The sequence below is a fragment of the Platalea leucorodia genome (assembly GCF_965183815.1).
Source record: "Platalea leucorodia genome assembly, chromosome: 10".
Taxonomy (NCBI): domain Eukaryota; kingdom Metazoa; phylum Chordata; class Aves; order Pelecaniformes; family Threskiornithidae; genus Platalea; species Platalea leucorodia.
The window spans coordinates 15,734,777-15,759,173 of record NC_138832.1 but is presented as its reverse complement, the minus strand read 5'-3'; the positions used below and the strand labels follow the sequence as shown (position 1 = coordinate 15,759,173).

General features: G+C 41.7%; 1 protein-coding gene across 1 annotated transcript in view; it reads right to left on the bottom strand.

The window, feature by feature from the left end:
* The window catches only part of AFF2 (ALF transcription elongation factor 2), a 343,526-nt gene that overhangs the window by 147,631 nt on the left and 171,498 nt on the right, over positions 1-24,397 (bottom strand). The window contains exon 4 of the mRNA XM_082323594.1: positions 8,071-8,115. Coding sequence (XP_082179720.1) covers positions 8,071-8,115 — 45 coding nt within the window. The remainder of the gene's footprint in view (positions 1-8,070; positions 8,116-24,397) is intronic.

Here is a 24,397-nt window from a genome sequence, read left to right as displayed (position 1 = left end):
ATACGGCTGGACAGTGCACAAAATGCTGGGAAAAGGCTTCTTTTGACCTTCCCGGAATTGTTGCTGAATGCTTGTGGTGGTACTGAGACAAGAATTGAGCTGATCACCTACCAAACCAGGAATGAGCTATTCTCAAGGAACTACTCGGCATTTCCATTTTCTGGAGTGAGACTACATCTAGAGAGTCATCAGAGCAGAGGACTAGTTGCTGCTTTTATGTATACTTGAAGTAATGCAGGGGTAACTCCTTTTTATTTAATGTGTCGCGAATGAGTGATTTAGATCGCTTAAGGAATCACCGTCAAAGGTATTAGCAAAAGTAGTTTTAATATGATGGTGTAAATGTGCAACTTAACAAAGTTCAATGGCAAGGCTCGCTCTATTAATTACTGCATGGAAGAATCATACAAAGGAAAATTGAGTTACACTCCGGTTAGACTGATTCACAGAGAGACCGGAGATGCAAAAGGGTATGAAGGACCCTCCCATTGAGTCACGAGGTTCAGAGTGGACCCCCTTGCTTTCTAAACTCCTCAATTCGAAAGGAATTTCCAGTCTTGGTGGCATCTAGTTAATCACACTTATGACCCCACCAACAGTAAAGCCGCAGCTTTTGTTTTGACAATACGCAATGCTTCGGTGTCCACCACATACCCCGTCATTGCACTGGGATCACATCACAGTGGAACTGTCCTCTCTCTGTTAGAACACAGAGTAGGGGCCCAACAAAACAGGAACAAATGGCAAACTATTGATGTTGATGCATGTGTTGTACGGGAAAAACAGGGATTTATTTGTGAAAGTAATACCATTAAGGCCCAAGACATTTGTCTTGGCACTGAACAAAATGTTTGTCACTTTGAAATACATCCTGATGAAACCCCTGAAACTGTGCTTATATATGTTGGAAATGGATGTGTTTGTATGAGAACCCTCTGTGATTCTGTATCTATGGACAACACTACTGTAGAGACATATAATCACTCAGGTATCTGTATTTGTAATTTTACCAAAATTATGGGATGTGACTAACTATTCAGCTCCTGTCACAACACACCAATTGCTACAATCTAACTGTACATCATATCAAGATTTATTGCCTATCCCCATTGGAATGAATCTCACATTGGTGAGAAAACTGTTGCAACATGATGACCTGAGTCAATTGCTAAAACGAATTTGGAACAACGGACAAAAACCCCTAATTACTGTCCATAACGATGCAGAGGAGATACACCATCTCCTGGAAAGAGTGAAGAAAGATGGAGAACATCACTGGTGGGAAACTCTTTTTGGATGGTCACCAATAGCAACTGGAATTTTGAATTTGATGCTACATCTAATTGTAGTTTTGTTAGTTTTAACCTTATGATGTTTATTGCTTATAATCATTCTGTGTAACAGTTTGGCAAAAAATGAAACAAATTACACCAATCCAGCATGTAAAACATATACAATCAACTGATTCTGTATGTAACATGGTATATAACTAACATTACTTAGAACACTTAAACTAAAATAATTGAACTCTCACCACTGATCTGCAATACGCTGCATATTTATGACATAGAGCCAAGAGGTAGCGGTACTACCACTCTATGAGTTGATAAAGTAGATTGACTGTAGTCACTGGGTGGAGCGTGACGGGTGCGCTTGACTCCCTGACCAGACTGAAAGTGGTTTGGTGCAGGCTCTGGAAGAGGTAAAGGCCTGAGCCGTAGCCAGGCCATGAACACCTCTAGTTTCAAACTATTCTCTGAAAACCCACAAAGGACCAGTCAGCATCGATGCATGTGAGCTTGGAACACCAATCATGCAACTGACACATGAATAGTGGGTGGCTTTTCCAAGACTCATTTATCAAGCAACAAAAGAAGTTGTGGGTACAAGGAGCCTCATATGCCTACCTTTCCTATTGCATGTAATTTGACTACAAGCCAACCACTTTATCCTATAAATATGGCAGCCTAAGTGAGCCTTCTTTGAGCTCTCCCTGCTAGGCAGCATGGCTGCGTGGCAGTGATCTCCCCTTAAGCTGGGACACCTCTCAAGGTTGCTCCTCGAGGCAGAGAGACCTTTTACCAATGGCAGATCTTTGGTAAGCGACCGATACTGCGCATAACCTTGTAGTATGGTAACTTTGATTTTGTCTTGATAACTTTGATTGCATGCTGAATTGATAAATTTTGCATATATAATCCCTTAGACATAAACCGTTGTCCATCTGAGACTAAGATTGGACCTAGTCGCACCTAAGCTCCATGAGGAGTTTAGAAACCAAGGAGGTCTACTCTGAACCTCGTGACTCAATGAGAGGGTCCTCCGTACCCTTTTGCATCCCCAGTCTCTCTGTGAATCGGTCTAATTCAAGCGTAACTCAATTTTCCTTTGTATGATTCTTCCATGCAGTAATTAATAGAGCGAGCCTTGCCATTGAACTCTGTTAAGTTGTACTTTTACAACATCATATTAAAACCACTTTTGCTAATACCTTTGACGGTGATTCCTTAAGCGATCTAAATCACTCATTCGCGACAAACAGCAGCAGCAATGTAAGTGGAGCTGCTGCCAATTTATACCAGTGTGTGAGGAATAAGAATTCAATGAACTCAAATGAGATCAGAGGTCAGTGGAATTACCCCTTGATTTATTTTGATGTGAGAGCAGAAACTGGTTCTGCCTCCATTGAGAAAATGCTGATAAAAAGCTGAAAATGCAATGGCTTGGAAATTGCTAAGAAATTAATTGGTTTTATCCATCCAAATCTTCATGTACATAAGCAAAGTCTAAAGGAAAAAAAACCCTACAGTTGTAACACATTGCCTTTTTCAAAGCAGGCTATTACCTGTTCCTTACACACTTCCAAAGGCTGCATGCCAGATGAGGGACAAAGGCCGCAGATACACATTTACACGTGGGTTAACTTTTCAATCCATTTTTTCATTTCAATAGAAATAATAAATCACCTTATCCTGGAGAAAGAAGCAGCTTGACACAAAACATACGGTGCTGGGCTATTTTTATAGCACACCTAAGACATATAGGGATTCATTTATTTACTCAGCTATTTAAAAGTGGCTACTCTTACTCATTCTCTGGACAGCTAAATGCCAGGTTGCTAAGTTACTGTTACTTGACATCATCTCCTCCCCAACGTGTTCCCATATTTGACAGGTTCACATGGTTTACTAGGCCAGTCAGCTCGTTATTCACTTGTCCAATGACGTCTGGGTAATCATTTTAAATTCACATCATGTCCTCCCCAGCAAGCCCCCAGCTTCCACATGAAAATATTTAAACTGCCTGTCAGCTACTAAGTGCATTTGTAACCACACTGGACAGCATACCTGTATTTTTCAAATTACAATTATTATAATTAGGTTTAGCATCGTTCTTCAATGTTGGTTTGTACTTTAGAAGAGAAAACAATTACTGAGGGGCAAATAATGGGCTATATCTGTTACAGTCTAATTCTGCTCTGTGAACAGCTCACCTCAGCTATGGATGACACATATTAAACCCGTTAATGCTTTCAGTTGGCATGAGGAAGGTAATACGACACATAATTTGCCCAGTCAAGGGCATTTTCACCTGCTGATCAATTTACATATTCTCCAATATCATTAGACATGAGCTAGTCATCAGAAGAATAGACGACCATACAAATTATAGACTTTGCTCATTTAACTCCAGTCATTTTTACACTAATTACAATCTGAATTATATTTAGGATTTGTTTTGCTTCCAGACTAGAAAGCTTTTAATTAATATCACAGCTGTCCACATAACATCAGAAGTCCATCTAGTTACTTGATGCCTTACCACGGCGAATATGCACCTACAAGAATTCTTTTGTTCCTCTAAGTAGGGACAGATTTTTAGACAGAAGTGCCTGCCCAGATGGTTAGCAACACAGACACGAAAGCTTTATGTGTACAGACCAGAGCCTCACTTCTGCGGGATTATGTCTAATCAATTGCCTAAACACCTAGCCCAGAGTTTCAATTTACACTACAAGTCCTCAAGAAAATTTAGTTAAATAAAATTTCCTTTCTTTCCCATGTAATGTTGTGTGCTTATCATCTCTTTACCCAGAGGCAAACCAATGCTAAGGGAGGTCCCTCCTGTGCTCTCTATAGGCAGAAAAAGGATCGTTGCTAGTTCACACTCAGCGTCACACCTACACACGCCCCTACGCCTGCGCCAGCACGATGGTTCACATAACGCGCAATGACAGCAAGGCACACTGATGTCAGGCACTGGTACAAGTGGCACAAGTAACAGCTCCAGAATACTGGTTTAAAATGTCAGTTCTCCCGCCCCATCTGCACTTTGTATCACAACATTTCAGTGAACTCATTTTTCAATGGCTGCACATAGCAAGTGACAACTTAATTTAAATCCATATTAATAAAATGTGAATTACACACACGCGCGCACACGCACACTGTTGATTGCCTGTCTTCCATGTTATCCACACTGTCAAAGCCATTGCGTTGGTTTAAAAAACTAAGCCACGTCTTGGAAGAGAAAAAAGTGTACTGATCACCAATGTATTTGCCTTCATCTTTCAATTTGGTATTAGCAACCTGTATTAAATGCGTATCTTCTGTACTACCTTTACAGCTTGGCCTTAGCTGTGCGAGAGAGATTATTTTTATTATTATTATTTTTAACAACCTTCTCAGCCATCCTGGTTAGAAAAGCAAAATCAACATGAGACTGGTCTGCCATTAACCTTTGGTTGCAGTATCAGGAACAGTCCTTAAAGCATTTACACAGGATGACATAAGTGGCTAAGTGTTTCAGGAAATCTGAAGGACTGTGAAATTTCGTCTCTGAAGACTCAGGGGTCTGAATGGACTCAAGACCTTTCCCCTCACTCGGTTGGAAATTTTTGACCATGAACTCAATTAAACCTTCTTTTTCTAGAGGAAAAAAAAAAAGACGACAGAGATTAGGAATTGCAAACCTCTACAATTACAAAAACCATTAATCAAGTTCAGCTTGAAAAAAGAGCTCTGTAAAATCAGAGGTCACAGATCTTAGCTTTGGTCCCTCTTCCTTGTAAAGTCTAGCAAAAAAACCTACAAGAGTCTTTCTAAGGGGTGAAACTGAATAATTCCCTGACTTAAAAAAAAGGAAAAAAGCAAACTTCAAGGCATGAAATGCTCTAAAGGGAGACTGGCAGGGGCAGGGTGAGGCAGGCAGCAGCACCCTTCTTCTGGCACTTTGGGGCGCACAGCTCAGCAGCGGACATGGCCCAGAGCAGAAATTGCCGGTCATTGCCGATGGTTTGGTTGGTCAAAATGCACGCTATTACAGCCCCATCTGTCTACCTTCGGGACTTGACTGTCTTGTAATCCTTCTTGTTTACCTCTGCAATGTCCCTGACAGGATGGAAACGTTAACAGCCTATTTTTTTACCTGGGGAAGCTGCCATCAGGGAGCTGAGGCCCACACTCCCAAAGGCTCTTCAAAGCCTACATCATGGCCCCAAAAGGCCAGACTGGGAACTTGGTCCAGGTTCTCAAAGCACAAATCGCTGTTGAAACCAAGGGTCACCCTTTCATCTGGAGCAGAAAGCCTGAATCTCCTGATACAGGGCTTCCACGGGGAGCCTGAAGACTGAATTTTGACCACTGCTGGGCATCACATTCTCTTACTCATTTTCTCTCTGTTGCCTATCAAGTAGAATATGATACTCTGCATGCAGCCAAAACACATTTCCCGCTAGCTTATTCTGCATTATAAATTTGAGAACAATGAAGTAATTGACAAAACTCTGTTCCTTCTACTTCCACGCGTGCTTCAGCACCATATGAAGTTGAAAGCCTAAAACGCTGCCACTGAAGGCAACCAACTGGGACCGGGGTTTGCTCGGCCTTTGACGGGCAGCCCCAGAAGTGGCTCTGTGATCTGCTGCTTTCATACACCCAGGGCCTTCCTGGCAGCCTGCAGCCTGCTTGCAGACAGGTTACAAGAAGGCTGCAGACAGCCTGTCAGCGCCCAGAGCTGCCTAACGCCATGCCGATGGCATACTAAGCCACCCTTGCCATGTAACAGCACGCAAACCTACCTAGCCGCGCATGTGGCGAGGCAGCGTGCACCCCAGACAAACCATGGCCCAGGTCCCGTGCCCACCTGCGGCGTGCCAAGTCCATACTTGCTCCCCGGCGCAGGCAAGGGATGGCTTCTGGCTATGCCCGCGCCTATGGCTGACAGGTTTGCTCCATGGCTGGATGGCAAGGCTGGGCACGGGGGGTGCCTCGGGCATCCACACCCAGCAGCCAAGAAAGATCTGCCGGTTCGTATCCCTTTTCTGGGTGCCCCTTACATGCCCTTGTGAGACAGATCCCCAGAGACATGGAAACCTGCCAAATCCCTGCTCTGCCCACCCCAAGAGTCCCCCCAAGTTTAACAGCCTACAGGAGGTAGGCAGGAGGTGCTGCCTGCAGCTGCAGGGACTCTGCAGTTCATCCCCATCCTCTGAAGACAACAGAAAGTCCTGCACCGATCTCAGCAGGTTTCAGAAGGAAGCCTGGGACATTCTGCCTCTTTTTGTTGACTCAAATTACAGTCATGGGATAGGAAATAGGATCACCTCCTCTTGATTAGAAAAAAGACATTTCTGCTTCCTGTGATTTATACGCACTGTTCCCACATTAAAACTGTCACCTGGATGATTGATCCCTGAAATTCGCTACATCACATTTCCTTTTGATGCTGTTTACTGAAAACAACTGCTTTCCCCAGCTAACAAGTCATTCATTCCAACTATAGTAATGAACCTAATTGAAATATAGAAACGGGGGAAGAAGACATTTAAAATGTACCAAGTATTTCGCACAGCCTTTCAACATTTTCTTTGCTTTTGCTCCCTTAGTGTTCTATAGGTAATAAACCCCTGCTCACTTTGAAGGCTGAAACTAAATTTTATTTATTTCCTTGCATTCATTCCTGCTGGGTGCACATGCAGATGCATACTCCTCTGTTACTGCAGGCCTGCACACGCATGCTTGCCTGCCGGTTCAACATACTTCTACAGCAACACTGGCAACCCATAAGGACATCAATAGCATCCCAAGATAATGTGTGTACACAAAACAGGAGCAAGTTTCCCAAACTATTTAACTCTGGATTGCAATGAATACTGAGAAGCCTATTTTATTTTATAAGCAAGAACAAGTCCATGTCTTTGCAAGCAAGTTGGCATGATTGTTACACATGATTTCAGGTCTGGGTTAGTTTGCACCAGTTGCTCCTAGTGACAAGGACATGGCTGGCACAAATTCCCACTGAAATTTTATCTCCTCTACACTGAAAACCAGCAGGTTGGCTGGCAATCCCAAGGAGGTAGCTCTGAGAGACGGCAAACTCAACGCGTGAGGATAAAAACCTAAATCCCAGATAGGGACTGGTGGGTTGCAAACCTGCCCCCAGACAAATCTCACTGCCAACAGGGGACCCCAAAGCTCCGGTGTCTGAGGAAAAGCCCATCTTACACTTAAAGTAAGGCAGATTTACACATATACTACTTGTGTACACTCCCCTTTTTCTTGTTATACGATCTTGTTGCAATTAAGCCATGCTCAGTTTGGAGTGGTTGTTTTAATTTTCTGTATTCAACCACTGACCAGAGCTCACAGAAAAAAATGTCAGTAGGTCTTTAACAAAACCATGAACGATGAGCAACTGTAGTTTGGGGGAAGAAGGAGGAAGACTGTTAAGTCAGTCTGTGAATGGCAGAATTAAGGCAACTCCACCTCAGGGTAGGAGAGAAATGCGTCCCGGAGAGACTCACAGAGATTGAGAGCTTAAAAAAGAACAGGAACACGTGTAAATCCTGACCGAGACAAGCTGGCAGATGCAGAGTATTAGGAGAACCGACCTTACTCACTAAGGAGCACCATGGGCCTCCCACTTGGCTGTGCCTCTTTAATACAGACCCACTAATATGTTGTTATTTAACTACACTGTTAAAGACAGCCATATAACCCTTCTCCATGAAAGATGAAATAACAGCACTACAATTATACAGAAGATACAAAAGCAAAGGGTATTACTCACCCGTAATATTTCTTCCACACAGCTGGAGTCATTGGGAAGGGTAACCTAGGTTTAAAGAAAAAAAGAAATGTTTAGTCAGGTGCTGGATGCAAAGTTCAGTCACTACAACCACACAGGTGAACAGCTAACAAGCAACTGCCTCTGCTTGAAGACTGCTGTATCCACGCTTGCTGCCTACCAGATTTTCCAGTTCAGATCAACATAAATCATCAGCAGGACCCATTTTGTCAAAAGTTGGGGTTTTTTTCCGCGCCACTTTGTGCTACTAACGACACTTTTGAAGCAATAAAGTACTCTGATTTCCTCACAGTTGAGAACTGGCACTAGAATTGCCTGAAACTTCTGTAATTGAAGAAGATCCCACTGTTACTCCTATCGGCAGCCTTCAGATAGAAGGCAAGGTTTGGTTTAACTTGCTGCACGCTGCAGTGAAGGACAGAGGTGATAACAGTTAGGAGAAAGCTGTTATCATCAACTATCTTATCCTACAGCTTAATAGGCTAACAGCCAAGACAGCTCTTAAACATATACTGTAGTAAAATACTGGTTGGACTATAAGGGTGGCTGCTGATTTTGTTGTCCCTCACTTCATCAGCCTGTTGCAGGTTAAGTATCCTCTGAAGACTGAACAGCACACAGGAATGCACCTCGAGAGGTTTGACAGATATTCCTTCTCCCCTTAGAAAGATGCAATATATCTATGTACACAACCATACCCACGCACACACGCAGTGGTGCCCTTCATGTGTTCCAATTGAAAATCCTTCTTTAAATGGTACTTACAGCATTTGCCACAATCCCTTATTCCAGGGACATGAAAGAGCACAAAACCTCTAGGTACTGTGACCGACTACATGAACAACAGGCAGACATGACCTGTATGTACAACCATTTTGTAGCACTTGCAGGCAGTTATGACGGGTCCTTATCACGGGGGTACAGCAGAAGAGGAAGAGACAATATTCAGGAAGGTACCAAAAAACAGGTAAGTGCTTCGTACCATAAATATTCAGCAAGACTTTTCTGCCCAATGCTTCCACCTTATTGCCCTCAGTAACTAGTTTGGTAAAAGACACTCATGACTAAACTTAATCCCTGTCATCCTAATCTGCTATAGAGCTTGACCAAAAGCACTGACCATGGCTTTCCTCCTGTATTTCAGCCAGCACTAAGCTTCAAGAATAAATCCACACAGCTACAAAAGTCAAAGACCAGAAAGACCTATTAGATCACCAAGTTCACGCTCTGCTAATGTAGCACATTTTCCCCATATCTTCTAGTAGTACGGCGAGTCTGACCCAAAAACTGTAGGGAAATGGGTCTCCCATCCCTTCCCTTAATAAAATATGGAGCAGCGTTGTAAACTATTTGGCCCTTTTTTGTGATAATTGTTAAAGTTTTGCTTTCAGAGTCACCTCAGCCTTTCTGTAGAGCTCTTCCCACTACTCTAAGTAATTCTTTACTTCCCTTCGCACTTACACCATGCACAGACATGCAGAATTATACTCCACTTTTCTGAAATGCTGCATGTTCAATGTTTACCTTCTTTCCTGATAAACAAGATATTCCATCCCTTTGGCTTATTTCATTACTGTTCTCTGAATTTCCAACAGTTCATCAATATCTTGGTAAAGAAGTACTCACATGAACATGACTACACTGCAGGAATATTAGTGATTTTTATCTACTTCAGCAACTATAGATTATAATTTTCCATAATATCACTTAAAAACATTCAACCGACCAAAAAAAGAGCCTTACCTTTTGCACCCAGTTTCATCTCAGCTCACATTCTACCTAACAAACCTAGGCTGAGAACTTCCAGTGGATGGTCAGCATTAACTGCAATAGGGATGCAGCCCACCCTCATACTTCAAGACCTGATATTCCAGCACTTCATTGGCCTTCCTTCATCCCCCTACTTTTCACTTAAATCATTTTTTTCCCTCTCAATACCTGTAAGTTCTTTGCTAATCTGTGTTTTCCATACCTCATACCAACTCTCCATTCAGCAAGGAATATAGTTAACTTCAACCAAAAGATTATCAAGCACAGGTATTACTGCAATGTGCAGTGGGAGCACATATGTCTCTAATACACTCCTGATTTTTTTCATTGAAAAATTGGTATGTTGGAATATGAGAAAACAAAACAAGTACTGCCCCAATAAGTTTGCAGTGTACACACCAACCACAAAATCTCTCACAGCAGGAACAGGAGCAGCCCAAAATCCAGCTGAGTGAGTCAGACTGGGAAGAGTGAGAGCAGCAGAGATACAGAAGTCCTCTCTTCATTTAACACCCCTCCCTACCATTACACATGCCATTTTCAATGGTTAGCCAAGATACCATGTGTATTCCTTTGTTTAGAAATGTCTTAATTGTGATAATTGTGTCCCTGACTATTAACACAGGGCAGAGCATGTTCGTACTTGTTTCACAGTCCTCTCCCAATTCACAGCCCTGTTTATGTTACTTCAGAACTAATGATGCTAATAACAATAAACATACCATTTTACTTTAATAAAGCCCACTATATATAATGCAATCACAACCAGCTTCTGCTGGCAGCACTTGCTAATAACTTTAAATGTTCATGCATCAATTTAATTGTGTTAATGGCAAAGAAGATTTTAATGGCTTGACAGAACTTTTGTTCCCTTTGGCATTGCTTTGTTTTGAATCACTGGTATTAAAGTAATGCAAGATGTCAAAGTGCTGTGATTGTCATATAGGGAGATCCAAGTAGGAGCTAGCACAAAGAGGAAAACATTTAGATTGATGCAAACATTAAAAGAATAATTATTACAACATGGCTATCAGAGAGAAGATCAATGTAAGAGTCTTTCAGTACATTACTATTAATGGATTTCTAAAGAAATGAGACCATTTTTCTAAATTCATGCTACAGTTGCACATTCTAAGAGACTTGAAAGGCACAGATCTATTAGAAACTTAGTCTATCCTGGAAAAAAAAGAAAAAACAACCTCTCAACCTTTCAAGCTGTGAATCAAAAATTGCAGGTTTAATTGTCCATAAACACTTGCATTCAGCTAACAAGTGCGAGCAGGCCCACATGGCAAACCATGGCATCCGAGCATAGATTTATCAGGACAGAATGAAACAGAGCAGATACAATATTCATCACCTTCTCGAGTACTAGCCCTATAACAAATTGTTATTAGAACTGCTGTTAATAAAACGCCACGTTCCTCCTGTAGTTTAGTCAAGATTGGACATCCATCCCATACCATCACTTGCCTAATCTAATGAAAATCAAGTAGTTTAGGACCCATTATGTGATCCTCCACCCCGCTCTCCTCTCCAGCTTCCATCAGTAATCAGATTCTAAAAAGGAGGGCGCAGCTTGCATTTGTGCACACTTTTGGTGCTTTTCTTCCTTTGAGAGCAGCATGGGCTAACTCAACCGAAAGGACGGATTCCAGGAACTTGGCTTCTGTCAGACTGCGTAGTTGCACTTCACATCGTGAGCCCTTCCCTCGGCCGGCAGTGCATTCAGTAACCCCAGACTGAAGAACAGGGAATATTACATAAGCTGCAGACAGACGTCCCGAGGTAATAAAACTTCCATCAAAACAAAAAGATTTCACAACAGCGACATGCTACACTGAACTCATCTTCCAATTTCGTTTTAATCTGGCAAAACGCTTTTGCATCAAAACGCTTCATGTTTACTTTTAAATACTGCTTGCTAAAAAAAAAAGGAAAGAAGGAAAAAGGAAAGGTCAGACGGTCAAAATATTCCACCTAATACAAGCCAGCATTATAAGGCTCTTTTCACATTTCGGTCTCACAAGAGAGAGAACAGAACTTAAATGATGTGGAACCAAAGGTTTAATGTATGGCTTGGATGGCTCAGTGCTAAACTTTAAAGGGAGGGAAGGAGGGTAGAAATCTAAGAGCGAGGGAATAGTAGCCTTTAATGTTATGCAGATCAAATGACATTGGGTGAACGGTTAGGATATCTGATGAGTCATGTTGATCTAACCTTCCATTTATTCATTCAACAGTTCCTTGACCACTCTTACCTCCTGGACAATTTATAACCTGCATGAGATCAGGATTTGGTTTTGTGGCACAGAAAAATCATATAAAGTCTCTTTCCCCTGTAATTTACATACGACAGCAGGCATTTCCCAGGAATGTTAGCAACAAAATCTTCCAACAGACTTGTCAGAATAGTTCTGAAAATTCAAATGTAGTGTCAGAAAGCAGAAATACACAATGAATAATGTCTTTGCCAGAACTCACCAACTACATTTTCATCTGGATAAACTGTTCGTGAACAATCCCTCTGGCTTTATTGATGCACAATTGGCATTCAACAAGTAATCTCTTCTTCCTATCTTTGTTTTATTGGAAAGATAAATGTAGCATGTTAAATGAATGTAGGAACCCACTCTCATTTCTTGCATTTGAGCACCTATGTGCTTATACATCAAGAGCTCAGCTTTCATTGTCATCTCCTTTATCAAGGAACCCATTTTCACTCTGGGGAGATGAAGCTCATACTACTGTTTACTCCTTCGAACACAAATTGATTTTTCTCTTGCTAGCATGAAAAGATCCTGTGCATGAGCCTTGATTGATCATTTCCAGTGTGCACTACACAGTGATAAGAGGAAAACACTTAGAAAACCAGAAGCAGCAAAACCAGGACTGTCAGCAGAAGCCTCATCCTATGAATGCCTTCAGCTCCTGCCAGGCTTCCTATTAACAGAGGGTGCTTCTTTTTTTGATTAATACAAGTGGGAAATGGATCAGGCAGTACTAAGTATAGCAGGGTTTCCAGATACAAGACGTTGGACTAGCTGACCTTTGAACGTCCTTCCAACCTATACAAACCTATGATTCAATTTTTGCAATATGCTCACTACAAATCTAAGAAGATGCAATACTTCACCTGCACTTGAATGGAGTATACACCCATGCCTTTCCAACACCAGCTTTCCTTTGATTGCCGTCAGCATTTCCTTGCACGCTCAGGCTTCATCATCACCTCTTCAGTCATTCCCTACATCTCTTCTGGACTCGTCCCTCTTCAGACAGCAGCCTGCCCCTCAGCTGCCATCTGACTACACATTTCTCCTCCTGAGGAAGGCTGTTTCACATTTACTTGAGGTAAACTTCACACCACTGCTCAGAGCGGGCTTTTGCTGTTTCCTATCTCGCTAATATTTCATCCCAAAAGGGTCATTCATGTTAAAGACACCTGAAATAGATGTCAAACTAATCTCACTAGCTGCGAGGATCTTGGCTCTTCTTTACTAACTTTAGTGCAAATGGGTAAGAATGGGAGCAGCAAAAGAGCAAGGAATGAATATTGCAACCTGAGTGGTATTTTTTTTTCTGGTGCATTTGATATTCATGAGGTTATCACCAACATAGATGAGGACTGTATGTTTGGGCTCTGGAGGAAACTGAATGAAGTCAGACATGGTGGTATGCAAAAAAACCCAAATAAAATTGCTCCCTTGGTATTCGAGCACATATATGTGTTTTTCACAGGGTTATTAATTCTCAAGGGAGCCGCTTGTGGGTCCCAAATAATGTATATCCACTGTTTTCTTTTAGTACCTCCACCATCCTGGAACGAAAATACCATGAGAAGACTACATTTCCCATTCTTTCAACCAAAAAATGTCTCCTGGGGCTTTTTAAAAGGTCTGTGAAAATATATACTTTATATATATATATAAAAAAAAAAAATAAGAGAGAAAAATACTATTGCCTAAAACAAAATACAGAAAGCTGCTCCTCTGCTCCCCCTTAATACAAACACTGCAGAAGCAGTTGTGTCAAATATACATTTACTGGAAAACCTGAAAACAGGAAAAAGTTTTAAGGAGCGGACTGAGGTAATTCATTTGTTAAGCTAAGACGGCCTGGCCTGCAGTCAGCGCTGCTCCTCCAGTGGTGGATGGAGAAGTTTATGCCTCTTCCCTCCAGTAAAGCACATTAGCTAGGAAAAACAACTTACTCGTGTGGTCCAAAATGTGACTGAATCAGACTCCCGCTGACTTTAGTGAACCTCCCAAAAGGTCGCTAGTTCAGAAGCTGAAACCGCCCACAATGGCTACCTTTAGTTTCACACAGAAGCCAATGACTCTAATATGCTCCTCTCCAGTCACCTAAGAGCTAGCTAAAACGGCTCAGTTACACCAGGCTGGGGCACTTGGGCGCTAGCCCACAAATTGGAAGGAATTATAGTTTGATTTCCCTACAACGAACTCCGCTTACAACGACCTCCCAGTCAGAGCAACCCCAACTGCAAGGACAATGTTTCTTCATGGGCATTTAGTTCTGCTACAGCAGCTCTTAAACCAGACTGACCTGGATGTGACAATTATATTTTTCTTGTTCTTCCCAGTGCATGCTGTATTTAGCCCATTTTTTCTTTTTCATTTCTTTGATGTTTTCTTTTAACAATACCATTTCAATGTTGATCAGCATGAAATAGGCTCCATGAAAGCACAATATGCTGATGTTCAATTTAAACTCAATGGTTCTCCATTATTTTCATGCAGCAAATTGCCAAACTCTATTAGAGAGAGAAGCCTGATAAAGTGATCTCTCACTTCAAGGTCTCCCGGGAGTTTTTTAATGTAGGTAAGGCTGTACATTTTACTTATGGAATATTCTGAATGTAGTATTTTAGAAGCTTGCCATGATGATAATACCAGAGTAACTGGTAATGTCAGTATTCAGCCAGGCCCCAGCAGAAGTGGCATTTGGAGTACCTAATTTGTGACCAAAACACTGGCTTGCATAAAGGCTGTTACAACCATTTAATACTGACAGAGAGCACGGAAATCTGGAACTTCACATTTTCTTTTTTCTTTCTTCCTTTATTCCTTCCTTTCTCTCTCTCTCTCTGCCCCTCCTCCTCCAATGATTCCAAGTACTTATTTACTTAGATAAGTACATTTTCTTATGTGCCTTGGTATTTTCACCTTATTCTGGAAGAGGTTACCTTATACATTTCCATTAAATTGATGATAAAAGGCACCCTGACCTAAAACGCCACTGTGCACTTGTCCACTTGAAACATCAAAGCCTGACTAACAGACTATGCAACCCTCTGGTGCGGTGAAATATATGGTGTGGCAGAAATAAAGATCAAGTGTCTGTTTCTTGTCTTACTTTTACCCGTGTGAATGAAATCTAACTCCTCGGAAGACAATGAAGCAGCATAAGTATAAAAGGAGTGTGAAGGGAGTTCGGCTTCCAAGACTATTCGCCCTCAGTCAGGGGGATGTAAATTAGACGCCGTATTTATTCTCACTGTAACACTTCGAGTAGAACCTCTTGGAAATCATTCGAAATCCCTTTACTATACAGACATGGCTGTCTAAATTTAATACAACTTGGAACTGGATCTCCTTTAAATCTATTTTACCTTACTGGAATTTGGTGCCTGTTCCCAGTACACGCCAGCGCGAGAGCAGCATCAGGCGGGAGTTGCGTACCTTCCTGCTAAAATAGTAGCAAAGTCACCAGGTCAGACCGCGGCCTCGGTGACACGACTAGAACTCCGCTGATGTCAGTGAAGTTGCATCAGTGTAACCTGAAGCATTATCTGACCTCATGAATGCAGACTGTAACATTTCTTTTGAGGTTTTAAAGAGGAACCTTTTAAAGCATCTATTTACATCTGACAATACCTTTACCGTAGCTACAAGAATACAGTGGGTGGCTGTGCCAGTTATCTCTTCCACTTCTTTTTTTACAGCAGGTATGAATGTCCTCACTGAAAAATGCACTCCTGAGTTTTATTTGTGCAGCAGTTTGCACAGCTTCAAGGCCAATGCTGGGACCCAAATTAATTGCTCCGAGCTTGTTTGCAAAGTAGTCGTTTTCACACGTCCCTCCACCACAGCCACAGCTTGCAGATCATGTCCTCAGACTGCCTTCAAAATAGAGGGCCAGAATTCAAAGGGCAAGGACATGGTCTTGCCCGGGGGAAACCAAACAAATGCTACCTGTTAGCGTAACTAGTCCACACAAATACGTTTCTGACATAAACTTCAATCACATAAATGAAATTCCTATATGAAGTAAAAGCCATTTTCCTTTTATTAAGAATAACAAAACAGCACGATTAATGATTATGTCTTTATTGGGACAGGATCCAAATTCAGACTACATTAAGAGCCAGATCTTATGCTCATTAAATAGTAAAACACATGATTATCCCAACTGCCACTGAATGTCATGGTTAGACAAAAGGGGAACTAAAAGAACACTTTTTTTGGACAGTACAGAACTTAGAACAAAGAAAATCTGATTTTGAATGGGATCTGTATGGCCTCCCTTTTAGTTACATTTCTAATTAAAATGCTTTGATCTATTAATGCCAAGGGACGCTGCTAAATGTATTCAATGCAGAAGTCACATACTTTTCCTGAGCTCCCAAAATCTCTTAGATCTGTGTGCACTTATGCTGCATGCAGTTAAACCGCTCACTAAAATGAAAAGATATCTAAGAATAACTCACTTCCATTAGATTTATAAATCACATTAATTAATTCTACAGCTCCAGTGGTGTAGAGACCAAACTCTAATGTGAGATCTAATTAAAGAAAAGGGAAAAAAAAATTGGAATTGAAACACAGAAGTAACTGTTTAGCCTCAAATTAATGAGGCGCTATGCTAAGCAAGAATGTCCATAAATCCCTAATGAGGATTTTAAACACATTAAAACTTCCTAATACAAAGTGTTTGCCTTCCTTTTATCCAATAACAAATAAGCCAATAATTTTCTGCCTCTAAATGACACTATTAACTGTCATGGCATGTTTTATTTGACAAACCCTCCATTCAAATACAGTAAAACCAATTAATTTGCCTGCTGTGAAATGTGTTTCTTGATAGCTTTTATGTGATTTTTCTTCTCAAAGAAATGTAAATAGGAGGTCAATGTAGGTGCCTGATTTTGCTTAAAAATATGCCGCAATAACTACAGATTTTCTAGTCAGTTTGCATTTCAAATGAATTGAAAGATAACCTCCATTTTCAGGTCATCAATCACATAATGGTCTCCTGATAAGTAAACAGTTACAGAGTAATAGTTTTATTACTAGGGAAATGGTCCCATATTTGAGCCGTGATAGTTGCAAAATTACCACTTTGCTCTGTTATAAATAACGGTTCGCAATCAGGGTGCTTGGCCTCTCTGCCTTCCCCGGCAGCCCGGCAAGGGCCGCGCCGCCGCACCCGCCAGCGGTCAGCAGCCGACGGCACCTGGGTGCCCTCGCAGCCACGGTCCTCTGGTTTTGCACCGCAGTGAAAACTCCACGTCCTTTACGTGTGAGGATGGCAATGTGTCACCTTTTCTTTTTGTCAGAAAAATCTATAGAACAAATAAAAAATAATTCTGAGGTTTCAATGGTCCCCTGGGCCCTGCTTAGTAGATCTCAGCAAAGAAAAGCAAGACCGTGTGATGACTGCCCCACGATTAAGGCGTATCTGAATCTCCGAAGCTCTTCTAAGGTTTTGTCACCGGGAAGATCAGCCTACTATAAAGTACATGTCTTATACTTCAGAAATGCACTTTTTTCAGTCTGTGCCCACTATGTGAACTGAACCGCACTGTAAACTGAAGGCAAAATACAGGATAATGCATGGCATGCCATGCTTTATGGGGCCTAACTGAATGCCAATTAATCTTTACAACATATGTACGGTTCCATCAGCTCTTGCGTTGCATCATGAACACATGGAGACTGTGGTTTCTTTGCCTTAAGATGGAAACACAACTTGAAAAAAACCCACGACACACCACATACACACAGAGAAGGAATAGGGAATTAAATAAAACAAAGATGCCTACCAGCGCTGAAAAGGACATAACTGCTCACTTATTTAATCATCTGCAATAGATTACCAAGCAGAACTGGATAATTTATGTAGCATACCATGACAGCTGATTTCCAATTTGCACTATCTTGTACGTGTGTTTCTTATTGAAATAAGCAAAGAAAATCTGCAACCTCCCTGGGAAGAGCAGTGCCAAGGCTGCCTGACACGTGAGGAGGGCTGGCGAGAAGCGAGGCTGGGACAAATCAAAGGCAGCGCAAGTGCTCTGCAGCTCCGTTAGCTCCATTAGCCCCATCCCTGAGACACACAGCCTCAAACCCTTATCCCTTCCTTTTTCCCCAACAGAAATTCCTGTTACTATTGCTAGAAATTTTTGCCATAGTGACCTTTCCACAGGGATGTCTGAAGAAGCAATTTATATTTATATATTATTATCATATAAAATTATATATGTATCCAAATAAGAGAAAAATACATTATGCAAACATCCATATTTTGCTCCTTAACCACAATCCTATTTAATAAGCTTAGGAATTGAATTGCAGCGGTTTCAAAAAGTAAATTGAAGAGACCCCTTGTCTTGCCTGAACAGTGAGAAAAACATGTCCTTTCTATACACTCTCAGCTAATAAAAATTCCCAAACTAAACTTTAAAAAATATTTAAGTGAGAACTATGCTTGACACAGTCAAATATCAGGAAATCAATTTCATGATGGATATGAGCTTTTGAGCCTAAGATACCGCATACTGTAACCTGTGTTTTGCTCACTTTGAAATCCTGTGTTCCTGAAGTCTGAACTAAGCTCCACCTCTCCAGAATGCAGCTGTTTGCGTCTAATTTTGCTGATAAAATGTAAATAAAAGATTATTTATATTTTTGCAAAGGATCTAATATGATATCCCATATCAACAACTTTTACATCTACTTCTTAATCGAGACATTGAATCGGGCTAAGACCACCTGACATTATTTCACTTCTGACCTTTTCAACTGTCAAAGCAGACAGATTTTTATCCTACAAGATTCGAGCCAAAGCCTCAAAGGTGCAGTGCCAGAGCATTAATCCATTTCACTAGACAGTCATTGAAATTATAATTGAAAGTTCAACTTACTTTAGCATTTTATACTGAAATACTTCTGGCAGCCCAGGGCAGAAAGTCGAAATCTGGTTTCCAATGGAGACCATTTCCAATGGTTTCTAAATGTTGGCAGTGAAATTCCTTATTGTCAAAGAGATCAGCAGATGCCAGCTTCCATTAATTTACTTTCTGTGACTGCTGCTCGCTTCAGGAAGCCTTTCTTTACCTAAGGATGCTGACCTGCTGCAGGAGCCCGTCAGAAACGGACTAGGAAAGACACTGATTTATCAGGAGAATGGGGACACTTCAGGGAAATTCCCTACAGCAGCCAGGGCAGATCCCATCCCTCCATTTATTCTGACTGATGCCATAAGCAGAAAAACAAATCTGCACAGAAGACATAACGCAGATCCGTAAAAGCGCCAAACTCAAGCTAAATAAACCGACCCACGTGTATTGCACTATCAAGAGTAACTCCAGAATCTGAAGGATCAGTAGACAGCTTCGCCTCTTCACCAACAGGTTGTCATAAAGGAAAAAGGACTTTTGAATCTGAAAATGGCATCACCATTTTAAGTAGTCAGTGGGCTGTAAATCCTTTGTTCTGGTATTCTGGAGCTGCCCAGAGGTCTTCGGCTAGGAAGTTCCCTATAAATAACAGTTTATTATTCTTAGACTAATCTCAAAAGCTATCTAAACAAGCATTTAAGTTAACTTGGAAGACATGTTTCATTAAAACCTAAATGTCTTTTTTCTTCATTTTTACAGTTGGGGCTAACTAGTAATTCTTGGCATCTTATGGAGGGGCTAAAAACTTTCCTTTTTGGGAGCAGGAATGGGGAACAGGGAACATGAGATCTAATACCTATTATGCAATGATAGGTCATTTTATCAATGTTTTCAAGACCACTATTGTACTTTTTCTATAAATTATACTGTCTATATCTGCACAAGGTCCCTTAAATCCTTAGTGCCCTTAATTCAAAGCACTGAGAAATAATGCTGCAGCAATGCATGAGCAACGAGAAGAAAACAGCCCTGAAGACCACATTAACTGGGTGTGTGTTGGGTCTCCTTGAGGTGCAGCGATCTTAAGGCTCAGCTCTCAAAGTCAGACCATTAAGGCAAGGAGAAAACAGACCGGCTCCTAGGCAATGCAAATCTCACAGAAGGGCATCTGAGACAAATACCAGAATTGCACGATACCTTAGGGACATCAACAGCGACATTAGCAAACCTTCTGTACCCTTGGAGAGGGTGTCTTGGCACTTACTGCTTCAGCACCTTTAATTACTTTGCTATTACCAGCCCTGTCCAAGTGTCTGTCTCCTACTCTGCATGTCTGTACGTGCACACGGGTGTATGTGCATGTAACTGAGTTTCTCCGTCCCTTTCTTCCTATTCAGATCTTAATGGCAAAGATGATCTACTGCTCTATGGACTGCTGCTAGCGTTATTTCACACACACAGTGTGACCCCTCTTACGGTAGAACTGTTTGTGTCCAGGTCCTGATGCAATACAGGTAGCAATCGCACTTTGGATCCCTGTCTGGACCTACAGTTTGCTGCACTGTACTCAATCCGCACGCCCTGTCCACGATCCAACGCACAACTGCCGTTGCCTACAATGGGATCAAGGACACAGGCCCTTTAACAGCCAGCTTCATAGAAAACATAGTTAATTTCAGTTTTCTTTTACAAACTTTACAGTAAATATTCTGACAAAATGTATTAAAGTAGAAAATAAAAGAATTTTGAAACCACAGAGACAGAGAGGATTTGGGAATTAATATCTTCCTTTTGCTATAGAGGTATACTGCAACTTTGGGCAAGTTAATTAACTTCTGGGTTTCTTTGTTTGTGCATCTGTATAAAACCAATAAGCAATATATAACTAGCCACCGTCTAGTTACAGCAGGAAAGCAGTGGTTTGGAGATCCTCAGCAGGACAGTGTCATATAGGAGTGACATATATACACAAAGCTGTATACAACTGGAGATTCCTGACTGCTGTAAATGTCAATCCTCAATAAATGGTTTGACCTTTTTTATCTATTATTTCCATTTTATAACTGAAATCAGGTCTGACACACTGAGCATTTCAGGGGAATAAATGCAGCTTGGGGATGACTTTGCAGTCTCATGTCTCACATCACACCCTTGAAATGCAATGATCTCCCCAGAAATACAATGCTGTCTTGGTACTTAAGCCCCAAGGACCTCCCAGCATCCGTTTGCTGGCTGACCTAACAAGCCAATGAGCCCATTATCAGCGTGTCTCTATAAGCCAACGAGGTTTCTTTTAGTGGAACTGCTTAAAGCATATAGCAGCTTGATCTTAGAGAAGTTATTCTTTAGGCATTTAATTGAGATCTTCCATGGGCAGAGTCACCTTCTGGATGAACCCACTTCTGCACTGACTACACAGAGAGGCCAGGGTCACCACTCTGCTTAATCGGGGTGTCTCAGTTAAAAGACTGAAAGTTAGGTGAATTAAATATGGATCACAAAACCCACAATTGCGCTGCAGCTCATGTGCCAGGCTGAACTCACAACGTAGAAATGGAAACAGATGGGGAATAAATTCCCCATCAGACAGTGGCTTGGGGATCCCAACGCAAGACCGAGACCCAACCCCTCTTGTCAAGCTAGACAATGAGCAATTTGCTGTCTAATGATAATTTTGAATTGGAAGGAGAAAGAGGAATTGCTTTGATTTGGCCATTTTAGAAACTTTTCAGAAAGCTAAAAATTTGAAATTGTTCATTTTGTGTTGATTTAAAAAACTTCACTGTGACAAAAACGGAGGTGTCTCCTACTGATTCCAACCTGGTAAAACACTTTAATTAAGAAAACAAAACAAAACAGTGGCAAGAGCTCCAGAAAGAAACAACATAGGATTTGTTTAAAAAAGTGGCAATGCCAATTAGGGAAATGCCTAACTGCTTTTGATTTTCACAATTTCCCAGAATCTGTAGAACCCAATAAAATAAAAAAATATTAATAGAAGTGGCAGTGTTGTTAAATTTGATCTTCCACTGTAGAAACTGTGTCCCCCAAGTTGCAGAGCTGTATGGCTGAATTTCAGGCCTCCCTCACCCACAGCTTTGCCAGTAGGATAACAGAAAATCCAGTTTCCCTTCCACATACAACTCAGTTCATTAAAATCACAGAATTGTTACAGGGCTAAGGTTGGGGTTTTTTGACACAAATGCCTCTGCTTGTGTGCTACCAGTAAGCTCAACAAAATGAAATGAAGAAACTCTCAGAAATTATCAAACTGCCAAAATTTTCTCATTGGCTTTTACAGAGAACAGCCCCGCTTTAACTGGCTGAAGGGAAAAAAGCTGTCGTATCTGAAATGGCCAGAAGAGAGAAAACACTGGCAGAATGATGTCTTCCTAGGTGAGGGTAGTCCAAGACTTAATTCCATGTGTCAGGGCAAGATAACACACAGTCATATGCATATGATCTCATCAGCCCTTCAGGAGACAGGATTTTACTTGACGTTTGGTAATATTATTGTAGAGACTTTCTTAATATGTTTGCAGAACGCACAAACAGGGAAAAAATGCCATGTAAACCTCAATCTAGATACCACTTAAAGGGATATGCAATCATTATAATCAGAGTAATCACGGCATTATTAATTACAAGAGGAAAAAAATAGATAAGCAACCCATCGGAATTCCACGTGTTGGCAAAAGCATTTGCTGTCTATCATCAGCATTTGCATCTCTCCCTCTCTGCTGCCTAGGCGCACTTCCACGTACATATGCGTGCACCACTTGGGCTGGCAGCACACTCAACATGTATCAGCCCGAGGGTATTATTCAACCGATCAGGGTGAAAAATATCCCTGCTGCCACCCCTGCCCTGCCACCGTGAGCTGCTTGGAGAGCTCCTGCCTGTCCACCCCTCCAGCCGGCCTCCAGCGGGCAGGCATTTCAGACAGCATGGCGGTCCCCGTTAAAACAACACTGGTTTATGTTTTGCAAAAAGTCATTCCAGAGCTTCGTACCGACTAAAAGGGAATTCAGGGTCAGTTACTAGATCACTTCCCATTTCTTGAGATGACTGCAGGCATTTTCAGTGCTCTTGCCCTGAATCCCTCTCTGCAGGGACCCCAGGCAGGGACCCCAGCAGCCTCAGGGCAAACCTGACCTGGTTCCTGCTGCCTTCCCCGGCACCATCAGGGTTCGCAAGGGCAGCAGCACCACCCGAGCCACCTCCAACAAATTGCCCTCTGGCTCCAGCCTGAGCAACCTGCGAGCCCTAAGATGCAGGAGCTGGCTGCACCAGCAAAAGGGGTCGTGCAGGTTTGGAAAGTTTCCTTCTAAACAACAGAGGCTAAAAACTTAGGACTTGATTCTCTGTTGTAACTTGACAGCTAGAAGGGAGGTATAAAATTGTGCTGGAAGAAACCCCCTTCTTAGAGAGTGGCCTGGCCAGGCTTGCAGGAGCGCTGGCTGTCGGTCCCTGCTGTGCCACGTGTGGGTCCCCGTCCCAGCACCCGCAGAGCGGGGCTCCCACAGCAAACTGCCGCCCCAGCCCAGCCCCACCAACACCGAACACAGCCTGGAGCCACCCTCAGCCTGCCTTCATGCAGGGCCAGAAAAACTAACAATCAGAGCTTTCTTTTAAGCCATGACAGCTTAAACTCTGTAAAGCTTGACAGCAAGTTGCACTCCCAGCTAAGCCATCAGCATTTTCAAGCCTTAGGGCGACAGACAGATACTTGTGTGTTTTTATATATATAGTCATATGTATTTGTAAATACTCAGATGATTTCCATACACACCTACCAGCCACACAATGCAATAATAAATTATTCCAATAAATGGCATTACTCTAAGAAACCAACAAGGATAAATATAATTGCACAAGATTTAAACAGGATGTGAATCAGCATTAAAAAAAAAAAAAAAGGCAAGTTAATGTGAAGCTGTTTACTCCTAGCGAATCTCCACTGCTCTAACATTTCAGCAATAGCCTCCAGTCGTGAGTGTGCTGCAGGAAGTAACAGAGAGCAGCTCAGCAGATGAAACAAAGAGGACCTAATTACCATGCGAAGCACAACATCCTTCAGATGTGATGAGAAACGTGACTGCATGAAAAACTGGTCCTGGGGAAATTTCAAAATATGACCACCCAAGCATAAAGAAGAGAGTGGTGAAAACCAGAGAAACTGCAACATGAGGGTGTACTGTTTCTATACAAAGAATATTAGTTTAAACACATGCACATACAGATATTGTGTACATACACAGATCTATATGCAAACACACCAATACAAGGAACGATGTCATTGTGTATGAGAGCTATAAATGTATAAAAGCTTTCAAGCCGTATGCTACATATTAATAAAAAAATCACATAAATTCTTTGCATGTTGATCCATGGAGA